This window comes from Pristis pectinata, chromosome 11, assembly GCF_009764475.1.
Source record: "Pristis pectinata isolate sPriPec2 chromosome 11, sPriPec2.1.pri, whole genome shotgun sequence".
NCBI classification, from domain to species: Eukaryota; Metazoa; Chordata; class Chondrichthyes; order Rhinopristiformes; family Pristidae; genus Pristis; species Pristis pectinata.
The window spans coordinates 34,789,935-34,804,051 of NC_067415.1; the positions used below are offsets into that span (position 1 = coordinate 34,789,935).

Genomic DNA, 14,117 nt, shown 5'->3' on the forward strand with positions numbered 1-14,117 from the left:
GGTACTTGCAGACTTTTCTGTGCTCTTTGACACTTAAGACTATAAAGCAATCTATCAGTTATTTTATTGTCCAAAATCAAAACAACTTGAGCTGATTTTGTTCCTGAGCTGCCTGACAGAGTTAGCCTGCTGAAGGGCATTGCCAGAAAGTAAAGCTTGTTATTTTCTGATCTCGGCATAGCTGGGTCTAGGAATCTTTTAAACTTTAAGACAGCTATAAGGTCACCCATCAGCATTTCCTTTTCCCAAGAAAGGTTTCCCAGCCAGTTTAATATTTTATGATAATTATAAACTCTCAATTGTATTGCCACAATTCTTGGATACTTTGTAGCCTCTCATATCTCATTATAACATTTTTAAAATTTGGAAACCAGAATCATCCACATGACATTATCTAAACAAGGTTGTATATAAATTTAATATAACAGAGTTGGTAAAAGCTGGTTGTTCCGTGAATAAATATTGTCAGTGAAGCTGAATATCTCACTACAAATGATTTTTGTATGTTGCGCAACTCTTGTCGTCATTTGAGGGGATTTTACACCAGGAAAAGAAATCATAGGGAGGACAAGCCCGAGACTGAAATCTGAGGACACCAATTTTCCAACAGGTGCTAAGACAAGCAGAAATATGCAAAAAATTGCTTTACTCCAGGTTAGACCAAATTTTAACAGCATAAATTCAAGCCCTGTTATATCTTAATGTTTTTGCCTGAATTTTCAGTTTTGTCCCTCCAAATATGAAATCCAATGCTCTGCTTTTTGTCTCAAATGGGCTTATTAACGTGTATGAGAAACAAAATGCTGCAAATACTCAGCAGCTACAAGAGCAAAGCTAAAGTTTCATCAGACTAAGAAAATTTAGAGTGACAAAGGCTTATTATTGCAACTGCTCTAACTGGAAGGAATATAAATAGAAGGAACTGAACGAGTAAGGGGAAGAGTAGAGAAATTCTGGGACTATGTGATATAAAATACCGCAATTGCTGGAAATCTGAAATAAAAGGAATAAAAGCATATATGGAGAGAAGAAATATTAACATTACTGGTTGATGACACTTCATTAGAACTGAGTAATTCTAATATTGTGGAAATGCTGGTTATCTGAAGTCATTGAATTCAATGTTAAGTCCCTAGGGCTGTAACATGCCTAATCAGATGATGATATCTTATCTGTTGGGTTTTTTTGGAACAGTAGTAGAGACAGTGGTAGAAGTGGAATGAAGAATTCAAGGGGCACACAAGGGAAATCTCAGTCACCTTTTGCTCTGCACAGTATCCTGCAATGAGCATTTGGTTTCTCCAAAGTAGTGTACACTACATCATGAACAACTAACACAACACACTAAATTGGAAGAGGTACAAGCTACATATCCATCACAAGTCCACAGACTGTCATATCCATCATGCCTACACCTCCTCTCACCCTAGTTATCTGTTTAAGACTTTTTGAATACACTTTTTTCTGTACCTCATGAAAGTTTTCTCTGCCAATCGTTTCACTGGCCAGCTCTTGAAGTTCTTGGGATGGGTCAGCACCAGGTGAAATAATAATGAGAACAGGCTCGGTTGCCAGTGTCTCACTTAAAAGACGTTTCAGATTTAAAAGAGGTGGGGATAATTCCTTCATTCCTAAAATGAATACAAATTCTCTTTAATATTTCATAGGATAAAAATAGACAAGTTGCTGAAATCAGAACAAAAATAATTTAAACATTTATCTGCAAATGTAACATTACAATAAAAGGTTAAAAAAATGACAAAGGCATATATATGCATAATATCACGACATTTTTGTACAATTCTGGAACTCCATAAACTTCAGAATTATGTTAAAACATCTGTAATCGTAAGTAGAAGTTAGCATACCACCTCGGTCAGAGTAGATGACTTCCTTAAAAAATAAAGTCAATGATCAGAAGTTCCAAAGCTTTAAATATAATAGTGGCTGAAAATCACCCTAGCTTCTGAAATTCCATTTAATTAAAGGCACATTTCCAGCGTTACTACTGGGAGCACATGGCTAGGATTTGTAGCATCTTGCTTCAGAAGACACAGCTATTGCAGGTTTTAATCACTATTTAAAAAAACATTTGGATATATATTTAACAACTATAAAAACAGAAAATACTGAAAGTACTCAGCAGATTAGATAACATCAATGGAGAGAGAACCAGAGTTTCATATTATTGCCTTTACAATTGAAAATTTATTAGTCTTGTAACAGGTTTTAAGCAAGGTCTGTTACACCTCTAAACTTTGCTTACTCTAACAAAAGATCATAAGCCAAAATGTTAATAATACTAACCTTCCATTGATGTAATCAGGCTTGCTAACTATAAAGCAGGATTTTCAGGGCTTTTTACAGATTTTCAGAATCCACTGCACTTTGTATTTATGTTAGTTGCTGGCACTGTTCTCCACGTGTTTATGTGGAGATGATCATGAATGCTAAGGAATTGAGGCAAATGAGTTGTGACATCTTGGACCACATACGAATTAACAAGGAGGAGGTATTAGCAGTTATAAAGCACACTAAGGTGGATAAATCCACAGGGCCCGACCAAGTGCATCCTTGGATCTTGTGAGAAGCAAGGGAAGAAATTGTGGAGACCCTTGCAGAGATATTTGCTTCATCTTTAGCCACAGGTAAAGTTCCTGAAGACTGAAGGATGGCTAATTTTGTACCATTATTTAAGACAGGCAGTAAAGACAAGCCAGGGAACTACAGGCCGGTGAGCCTGACATCAATGGCAGATAAATTACTGGAGGGGATTCTGAGGGACAGGATCTACCAGCATTTGGACAGACAAGGTCTCATTGGGGATAGTCAGCACAGATTTGTGCGTGGGAAATTGCGTCTTGACAAATCTGGTGAAGCTGTCATTTGGCACGTTGGCCTGCATCGGTCAGGGTATAGAGTATACGAGTTGTGACGTTATTTTGCAATTCTACAAGACGTTGGTGAGACCACACTTGGAGTATTGTGTACAGCTTTGGTCACCTTATTATAGGAAAGAAGTCATTAAGCTAGAAAGCAGGCAAAGATTTATGAGAATGTTGCTAAGACTCGAGGGCCTGAGATATAGGGAGAGGTTTGGCAGGCTAGGACTTTATTCCTAGAAGAATGAAGGGTGACCTTACAGAAGTGTATAAAGTCATAAGAGGCATAGATAGGGTGAATGCACATAGTCTTTTTCCCAGAGAAAGTGAACCAAAAACAAGAGAGCATAGGTCTAAGGTGAGAGGGGAAAGATTTAAAAAGGGACCTGAGGGGTAGCTTCTTCACACAGAGGGTGATGTGTTTTTGGAATGAGCTGCCACAGAAAGTAGTTGAGGCAGGTACAATAACTTAAAAAAGACATTTGGACTGGTACATGGATAGGAAAGGTTTAGAGGGATATGGGCCAAATGGGACTAGCTTAGATGGGCACCTTGGTCAGTATGGACATTGGGTCAAAGGTCCCGTTTCTATACTGCATTAATCTATGACTCCAGGTAAAGAAGTCTTTGCATAAAAGTGTATATCATGTATAAATGCACGTCAGATAAAAGGAACATTTTGAATAGTAGCATCTCTCCATTAGCATGGACAGTTCATCTGCTGCTATATGCATGGGGAAAATCACAGCCTGTATGACTGGTATTCTAAATGAAATGTAACTAATGTATTATGGAGATTCAGAATGTTATTTGCTCAACTTCTCAGATAGGTTGCTGGCAGTACATCCCAACAATTTCTTCAACTGATAATGTCTCTTCCATGCTGTGTAGATGGTTTTACTTACATTAAATAAATAGCTCAACTTAGAACTGTAACATTTCCAACAATCAAAGTAACTACAAATAAAGAAGGTACTATAAACTTTAATTCCTCAGACTGTGAGCTGATCTAAAATGAAGTAAACACATCAAAGAAAATGTGATCCAAAAGACATTTCAAGCTGCAACTGGAACTTGAGGCGATGATTTAAGGCATATTTTTTTCAGGTGTAGAGATCTGTGCATCATAGGTCTTCCAGATGAAATGGATGGAATACAGTAAAAGTTTAATAATCCACTATCAGACTATCCGGAAATCCTGGTCCTTTGGCATTTGGCATACCAGGTAATATTTAGTGAACTCCTTTTCAACTCACTGGGCCCCAGTTCCCAAGTTCCCTTTTGATGCTGGGGCCCCAGTTCCCATGCTCCCTTCCAACTCACTGGGGCCCTGGTTCCCAAGCTCCTTTCTGACTCACTGGGGCCCTGGTTCCCAAGCTCCCATTAAATTTACCAAGTTCATTGGGAAATTTATTATAATACTGTGTATTTAAAAACGTATTGGGATAACAATAGCCTTGAAAACTCTGCCAATCCAGCATCACCAAAGTCCCAAGCATGTCAGATTATCGTGGTTTTTTTATCCAAGGCAAGTTAACTTGCATATCCCAGCGCCCAATATGCACTGCTTTGCGCAATGCTCTGTATTGTCCAAGCTAGTTCATGAAACCTACAACTTAGTTTTTCTTACAACTGTAAAAAGTTGTTTTCTTTTGGATATTAAGATCAAACGAAGATTAGCGTGCATATTTTCACAATTAGAATGTTATAATTTCACATACTGAAAATTAATTTTGGGGATTTTTTTCCCTGCATTGAATTTAATTGTTCTCTATAAGCAGGTTTTGCTGTACTATATAAACCATTCTAAAAAGTAATATGGAATAAACTGTACTTTATGGTACTATTTATTGGTAATCCAATCATTTTCTGAAAATTGCTTTAATCTTCTCTTTTGTCAAATATTTCTGACTTATGAAAGAAGCTGTCAGAACTCTTTGATGGTAAATGACATTACCAAGGTGTTGTAATGGTGGGGGAAGGGTTGGAAGAAGAAGAGGCGAGTGTGAGGTTACCTTGTTTAGTATTACAGCCATTATTCATTGATAGCACTGAACAATGAATTGCTTCCTCTCTTCCTTAGCCAAGATTCATCTTCATTGTTCAGAAGAAAGCATCATCAGAAAGATGTCACATAGGACACTGAAAGCTACAATGCTGAATATTTTCATTGACCTTTACTTGAAGTTATCTGGACACCCAATGTAACACTTTGCTTTGTGATGCATCCTATACTGATAGAAGTGCCTATTTATTTGCTGTCTCCATACCTGCAGAGACTTACTTAGCAATGGCTTCAGAGGACAGAACTGAGCAATCAAGCAATCTGACACAGGAGTGATATGATTGAGTAGCGCAATACAAAATCGTCAGAACAGTTTCCTGGGTATCAGGCATTAAGTGAATAGAATTGTGAAACGGCTATTACATAAACAGAATTTTTCTCTGTTCATGAAATTAAGGGAGTTTCCATATTGGACTCCATATTCTGCTTATTGTTTCTTGTACCTCTGGTACATGGGTGAGACAGTGGCATAACATTAATGCTGCACAGCTCCAGCAAGCTGGGGTCAATTGTAATCTTGGGTGCTGTGTGGAATTTGCATGTTTTCCCCATGATTGCATGGATTTCCTCCCAAATCCCAAAGGGATGCTAGTAAGTTAATTGGTTGCTGTAAGTTAACCCCGGTGTACATGGATGGCAAGAGAATTAGAATGAATTGATGGGCATTTGAAAAACGTTAAAGGGAAATAATTGTACAAAATCCACTGAAAAATCGCAGCAAATATCCAAGAAGGCAAATGGTATATTGGCCTTTATTGCAAGAGAACTTGGGTACAAGAATAAAGATACCTTACTGCAATTATATAAGGCCTCAGGGAGACCACATTTGGAACACTGTCTACATATCTGGTCTCCCAACGTGAGGAAGGATAGGAACACAAGAAGCTGGAGCACAAAACAAACTGCTGGAGGAACTCAGTGGGTCAATGGATGATGCTCCAGTAGTTTGTTTTCTGCATAAGGAAGGAGAAATATATAATCAAGAGAGTACAGCAAAGATTCACCAGATTGGTTCCTGTGATTGGAAATTAGTCCAATGAGGACAAATTAAGCAGAACGAACATATAATTCTTTGCGTGAAGGAGAGGTGATCTGATTGAAACATATAACATTTTTATGGGGGTTAAAATGTAGATGCAGGAACAATGGTTACCTTACTGCTAAGAGGGCCAGGAACTAGGGGTCACCATTCTTTACAATATAGGAGGTCAGTCATTGAGCACAATCAAGACAGAGTTTGATAGATTTTTGGATATCAAGGAAATCAGAGATTATTAGGTTAGTACAAGAAAATGGTAATGAGGTAAACGATCAGCGATGATATTGGCTAAGCAGGCTCATAGGGACAAACAACCTATTGTGGCTTTTTTTTTAATGTTTTTATTAGTGCTTTACTTACAGCAGATTTTTTTAAAAATTCTTGAACTGCAGGTGCTAGAACTAATACTACTTGGGAAGTATATTGCTGACTGAATCAATAAAACATTAAAAACAATAAGGATTTATATTTGTATGGTAAAGACTATTGCTTTTTACACAATTTTTGTGGTTATATTGGCACTTTACATACAGCAATAATTCACGAACAGCAAGAATGAGCTAGATACATAGGAACCCACAGCACAGGAGGCCATTCAGACTATCAGGATGTGCTAGTTCTGAAAGAAGTCACACTTAAATCCACATCTCTGCTTTTAGCCGTAACACTGTATGTTCCTCATCCTCAAATACCTGCTCAATTTCCATTCAACATTATTAATGGAAATAAGTTCTACTGACTTCTCATGGAGAGTCTTCTAGATCCTGACCACTCTGTGGAAATAATTTTCTATTTATCATTAAAAAAACACAAGAAGTGGGAGCAGGAGTTGGCCATCCAGCCTTTCAAGATTATGACTGACCTCCAAAACTACCATAACCCTTGATTCTCTTAATGTCCAGAGATTATCAATCTCTGTTTTGAATGAGCACAATGACTGACCCTCCACAACTCAATGGTGTTAGAATTCCAAAGGTTCACCAATCTCTTAGCAAAGAAATCTCTCCTCATCTCAGTCTTAAACAATCTACCCCTTATTCTGAAACGGTGGACCTGGTCCTCAACTCAGCAAGGGAAATATCCTCCTTCCATTTAGCCTGTCAATCCTTTAACAATTATTTAAGTTTTGATGGCATCTCTCATTCTTCTAAACTCTACATCTTACAATTCCAGTTACTCAATCTCTCCTCATATAGCCAACCTGCTATCCCTGGAGCCAGTCTGGTAAATCTTCACAGTGCTCCCTCTGTGGTAAGTACATCCTTTCTTAGGTAAGAAGACCAGGACTATACACAATGCTCCAATTGTAATAAGACTTCCTTGTTCCTTTATTTAAATTACTTTGTAATAAAGGCCAATTTTACCATTTTCCTCCTAATTACTTGCTGCATCTGTATATCAGTCTTCAGTGAATTGTCCACAACCATTCCTGGGTTCCTTTGAACATGAACATTACCCAGTCTCTCACCATTTAACAAATACTCTGCTTTTCACTATGCACACTTAAATAATCGAGGTCACATTTTTCCACATTGTATTTTATCTGCCACATTCTCACTTACTGAGTCAGCTTATCCATAACCCCTTGTAGCCTCTTTACACCTTCCACCAAACTCACAATCACACCTAGTTTAGCATTGTCAACAAATTTGGAAATACGACATTTGGTCCCCTCAGCAAAAAAGTTGATAAGGATTGTGAATTATAAATTCTCCTTTTTCTATCTGTAAGGGGCCCACATTTGCCTTTGCTAGTCTTTTCCTTTTTGCATATGTCTAAAAGCTCCAATCAAAATATTTTGAAGAAGGGCCAAAATGTATGTAGCTTTCACTGCCTCTTTGAAAGAGGACCATCAATGAATTGCACTTTGTGTTCAGCACACTCAAAAGTTTTGCATCTGAAAATTTCAAACTGGAAGTAATGAGCAGACTGGAGGTCAAATGTCAGCTTATTTGGCCTCCTATATAAACAAAAGTACTGGAAACACTCAGCATGTCAGGAAGCATCTGAGTAGGGGCTCCAGTGCAAACAGAAAGAAAGAGTGAATTATCTAAAGTTGGAGAATTTGATATTTAGTCCTACAGAGACAGACTTTTCTCACCCTGCTTTTTTCTACTCCTATCCCTCCCCCTCAGTTCCTACCCCCCGTCATGTTTTCACATTCCTTCTGATCACCCCATCTCTGATTTCAAACGATCCTGCAGGATTCAATGTTGAAATTTCCAACTTAAGATAACTCACTTTCTCTTTCCGTTTGTATCAGAACTAGCAATTTCTATCTGCTATCATTTTACCTCAGATTTTCTTTTTCTTTTTTTCGTATAGTTTGGAGGCTGGGTATCTCCTTACCTTTTGCAGCACATTATACAAAGTAGCTTAAGCTGATCTTAGCTGCACCTCACCTGACACAAGGTAATCCACCCTCATTCTCTCAGAGATGTGCCCTTTCTTCCACTCATCCCCTATCCCACCTTCTCTGCTATCTAAACTAACTTGTTCTCTCTCTTTCTCAGTTCTGATAATGGGTCCTGCACCTGAAATATTAACTATTTCTCCTTCCACAGATGCTGCCTGACCAGCCAAGTGTATCTAGCATTTTCTGCTTTTATTTCAGATTTCCATCATCTGCAGTCCTTTCTATTTTATTTGGCCTCCCACTCTGCTGCTGGAATCAATACTGAATCAAGGGATGGAGAACAAATATAAGGGGCCAGGTACACACAGCGGCTGGCATATCAAGCACTGCCCTATTAATTTGAAAAAGGTTAACAACCTGTAATTAAAAATTAACTGAAAGTAAGTGGCTTGTTTTATTTTTAAATAATACTCATGTCTTTAATTTATTTATATCAGTTAAATGTACTTCAAATAAACCTATTCTTATTAATTTTAATAAATGTTTAATTTTTAAATTATTTAAATTTATTTCAACTGCCTCAATTTTCAAATGTCTATGATTATTAGAGACACTTAGACACTGTTCGAAAGGCCCTTGTCCATCAGAGAGGTCTGTGGGTCCATTCTCAGGACCAGTCTCCTGACACCCCATCACCTTGCAGAGTGCCCAGCGTTACAGGAGAGCCACAGCAATGAAAACCTGAGCTTGGTTGGACCCATGGAGCTCTGAAAGGTTAGTAAGGCCATGGGGATGGCAGGGATACAGGGGAGGAAGGTAATCAGTGAATGCAAGGCAAGGTCAAGCATAGTGCATCCTAATAAGTTAAAATCAATAACTGTTAGTTATTGAACTACTCTCTGGAGGGAACTCCTTTGGTCTGTCAAAATAACCTCTGAATCTCTCTATTTTAAGAACAGTTTTAATCCTTCAAATTCTCTTCCCAGTTGAATGCCACTGTGCCTGGTAACATAACTGTGCTCTGGGCTGTTTCTTTCAGTGTATTGCCCAGAATTATTTGTGATGCTCCATCTGAGGCCTGAAGCAGGGTTTCGACCTGAAACTTTGACAATTTCCTTTTTCCCCACAGATGCTGCTCAGCCAACTGAGTTCCTGCAGCAGATTGTTTGTAGCTTATTTACAAAGCCAGGTAAACCACCTTATCAGCTTGTTCTCTCAGGTTGGGCAACGTCAGATTGGAAATCATGGAGTGGGGTATCTAGATATAGGTATGAAGCAGTGGGAAAAGTCTGGCTGGTTATCAGTGGTGGGGTCAACCTGGAAATCTATGGATCAATAGAAAATGGCTTAATAAACCATTTAAAAACTCACATGCATCGTGCAACAAAACGAGAACATTTTCAGGATACTTTAAACCAAAAACACCAAAGCGTCATCAGACCATTGATTTCCCTTTGTGAATACACTAAAGGCAGGTGCAAAACTACACATCTTGTGGATGAGAGCAATTTCAGTATCTCTGTGTTAAACTTCTCTTGCAAAGAAATTGTTAAATTGCTGTAAGTTTCTCATTAGAATGTCAGTAAGCAGCAACAGTTTTGCAGACCTTACAGCAGCAAGATGCAGTCACATTGCCTAAAAATGTCCTATCATTTCTACATTAGTTGTATCATCAGGCAACATTCTAGGTTTTGCTTTCTCTGCCTAACAGAAGCCACAAGAGTCACAAAAATGCTGGATGTTGATACGCGGAATACCTTAAACAAAAAATAGCAAGAAAATTTACTAGAACTATAAAATCAACAGCTTGATAAAAGCAATACCCAGAATATGAGGGAAAAATTTAAAAAAATAACTCATTGTGATCTCAGAAATAAAGTCACTGCACAAAAAAAGAAATACACAAAACACTCAAATCAAAAGACTAAGTAAAGTTTGTGCAAGAAAGGGAACCAATCTAAACTGAAATTAAGATAGTGAAACATACACTTCCAAATGTTTTCAAATAAATATTATTCTTACCAAGGGCTTTGGATGCAAAAAGAGCCATGGCACTTTGAAGTCTGTCTGGTCTTATTGCTTGAACAACCAGAACCTTTGAAGAAAACAAAGTTTTGAGAGAAAACTACATGGTGTCAACAAAATTCACAGAAACATATAACAACTAAAAAAAAATGCCATCAGCCTTACTCAAAGCTATGACCTCTGTAATTGTTTTGCTCCAGTTAAGCTTCCTTAATGCTGTAAAACTTCCCTTGGATACAATTTAGTCTGCATCCTAACCCAATACAACTCCAGAATCTTATTTGTTTATGAAGATAACCAAATAGTAATACAACTGAACATGATAAATAGTTAAAAAAAAGTAAACTTAGCTTGGAAAAAAGTTTAATTTAGACCTTTAATTTATGAATCCAACTTCAATGTAGTTTTTTTCTCATTTGCCTGGACGTGGTTTTTTTGCTAACACAGTTAAGGATGCATAGAAATGCCAATTCTAAACTGGACAATGCTAATGTTATGTTTGTAGTAGGCTTGAGTACTTCACCCACTATAGCAGAAATCAGTATTTGTTACTAAACAGCATAGAATTCAATAAATGCTAATTGTTCCATTTACTGGAAAATAAAACTCAGATCAGATCCCCTCTCAACCTCCTCTGTTCCAAGAAAAACAACACCAGTTTCTCCAGTCTAGTCACATCCCTGGAATCATTTTAGTAAATCCCTTCTGCACTCTCACAAAAGCTTTTACATCTTTACCAGAGTGTGGCTTGCAGAACCAGGTACAATACTCCAGCTGTGGCTGAACCAGTGTTTAATAAGAACATCCTTGCTCTTGTATTCTGTCCTTCTATTTAAAAACCTCAGGATCCTGCATGCTATTTCAACCATATTCTCAATCTGAGGTGCCACTTTCAATGAACTATGCAATATATCTCCAGTTCTATTTGTTCTTGTACTCCTTTTAGAATTACACCTCCAGTTTACACTGTTTCTTCTCATTCTTCAAAATGTAACAAGGCTTTTTGCAGCATTAAATTTCATCTGGTACCTGTCCATCCATTCCACCAACCTGTCAATATCTTCTTAAAGTCTATTACTATCCTCCTCACACTTCACTGTACCCCCAACATTTGTCTCATCTGCAAATTTAGAAATTGTGCACCTTGACGAAGTCATTAATAAATTTTAGTGAAAGCAGTGGTCCCACTACCAACCCCTGGGAACTCAAATATATAATTTCTTCCAGACCAATGAACAACCTTTCAATGCTACTCACTGCTTCATGTTACTTTCCAATTTAGTATTCATATTATAGATCATTTTATACCAAGATCGTCGATCACAATGATCAGCCTACGTGACACTATATTAAACGTCCTTTTGGAAGACTATATATGTAACATCAAAAGCATTTCTCTCACCCGATACTTCATCAAATAACTATCAAGTTTCAATTTGCTAGACAAGATTTGCTTTTGACAAATCCGTGCTGGCTTTCTCTAAACACTCTATACTTGTCCAAGTAACTGCTAATTCTGTCCATGATTACTGTTTCTGGAACTTTAGCCACTACCAAGGTTAACTGAGTGGTCTATAGTTACTGGCTCTATCCCTACACCCCTTTTTTTTGAACAACAGTGTAACATATGTAAATTTCCACCTCACAGCCAATATCACTAAATCTAGGGATGTTTAGAAGAATATAAAATAAGATATCTTTATAGCCAGGGTCTTTGCAATTTGCTCATACATTCTGTAACCTACATTGACAAAAACCATAGGGTATAAACTAGAAGGATTAGTGGGATATAATGAAAATCCTTTTCACCCAAAGTACGGCGGAGATCTGGACCTCACAGCCTGAAAAGAAGCTGGAGACAGAAACCCTCAGCGCATTTAAACAGTACTTGAATAGGAATATCCTGCAGGGCACAGTGTTGAAAGGTGGCATTAGGCTACTTTTTTTTTACAAGCATAGTCATGATGGGACAAATATCCTTCTGTGACATAAATTTTCCATGATCTCCCTTACTTCCCTCAGCAACCTAGGATACATCACAGTTGAACTAGAATGTTTTTGCACATTAGTGCAGTTCGCCCTTCTAGTACCTCTTCCTCACCAATTTTTAGCCCAATCTTCCATATCTTCCTTTGCTGGAGCTCCAGCAGCACCTTTTTTTACGGGAAAGACTGATGTAAAGAACTCATTTAGTACCTCAACTATCTCTCTATCTTTATGAGTAGATTTCTTTTTTTGGTGTCTGACTGGTCCCCCCGCACTTCTTACAATCCCCTTCCTCTAAGAATGGCTAGAGAATATTTTTGGATACCCTCTTATGCTTGTTTCCCATCTTTTGTCTTTCTTTCTCTTTGCCTTTCTCATTCATCAGATGCAATTTAGTAATATTTTAGTGGCTACATGATGCACTCCAATTCCAAAACTTGGTTCAGTTGTAGGATGCTTTGCTTTGTTAAAGGCATTAAAGGCAATTTGGTGGTTTACTGAAGATTCATATTCAAAATATTACTAATTAATTTAATCCCTTCTTTGGACAAGGTCAATATAGTCCAATTAATTACTTCTTTTCAATGATTTTATTTAAATGCCTGTCACTACATTATTGAAAAAATATAAATTACTTCATGGGGTTAACTAAAATATTTACAGTAGTCATCTACTGTAAAATATATTTTCTCACATTTGTATCACCCAAATGAGAAAAATTCCATTCCTTTTTCTAGATTCATGAAAACCTGTTTCTTCTGTTCTGCCATTACTCTTAAATTAATGTGACAACATACCTGTTGAAAAAGACTGATTCTTCGAGCAATAGATGTTGGGATATCTTGTTCACAGGTTGAACTTTGAGAGAAATTGAGCCAAAGGTCTATATCTTCCAAACAGAGTGTCTGATACAAAGATGGGAAGGTAGTCTAGAATATGAATAGATGATTTATAAAAATATTTTCCAAATAACTCAGAGAACTACCTTCTCTTAAATAGTTCATATCTTTCAGAAGTAAAATTCTTTAAGGGAATTACATTACACTATGGGAAACCTCTGTCAAAATAAATGACATGAGACAGTTCTTCAACCTAGAATTAACTGCTAATGAAATCAAATGAATTCTATAAGCACCAATCTGAGCCAAAGTCTTGCTAGGTGATCTTCCCACTGAAAGTCTCCATATTAAAATACACATTTGTAATCAATGATTAACTGCCAGTGCCCTGAAAAGGAAAAAAATATAGTTCCATCATGCTGGCTTTTTCCCTCAATATGAAGGAACTTATGGCAAACAAATACAGTCAGAATGAAAAACTTAAGCTTAGGACAGAAGAATTATGGATTCAGAGCTGTGAGTTTCCTAGAACCTAAAGCACCACTTCACAAATTACAACAGAAGCAGTTTGCAAACATTCCCTGATTCAAAGTCCCAGGTGATGGGAAAATCATTAAATTAATTTTTTTTTAATTTTTTTTAAATTTAAATTTTATTTACAGCGTGATAACAGGCCCTTCCGGCCCAACAAGTCCGCGCCGCCCATTTTAAACCCATATTAACCTACCCGTACGTCTTTGGAATGTGGGAGGAAACCGGAGCACCCAGAGGAAACCCACGCAGACACAGGAGAATGTACAAACTTCTTACAGACAGCGATGGGAATCGAACCCCGATCACTGGCGCTGTAATAGCGTCGTGCTAACCGCTACACTACTGATTTGAACTTTCTGACAACTTGCCATGTTCAAATGTGCAACAACCT

The 14,117-nt window shown here is 37.5% G+C and overlaps 1 protein-coding gene across 3 annotated transcripts in view; it reads right to left on the reverse strand.

Annotated features, from left to right (window-relative positions):
* LOC127576305 (cytoplasmic dynein 2 heavy chain 1) overlaps nt 1-14,117 on the reverse strand; it is a 380,433-nt gene that overhangs the window by 128,077 nt on the left and 238,239 nt on the right. For all 3 annotated transcript variants that reach the window (XM_052026810.1, XM_052026809.1, XM_052026811.1), the window contains 3 exons: nt 13,151-13,282; nt 10,365-10,437; nt 1,471-1,631 (listed from right to left, as the gene is read on the reverse strand). In XM_052026810.1, coding sequence (XP_051882770.1) covers nt 1,471-1,631; nt 10,365-10,437; nt 13,151-13,282 — 366 coding nt within the window. The remainder of the gene's footprint in view (nt 1-1,470; nt 1,632-10,364; nt 10,438-13,150; nt 13,283-14,117) is intronic.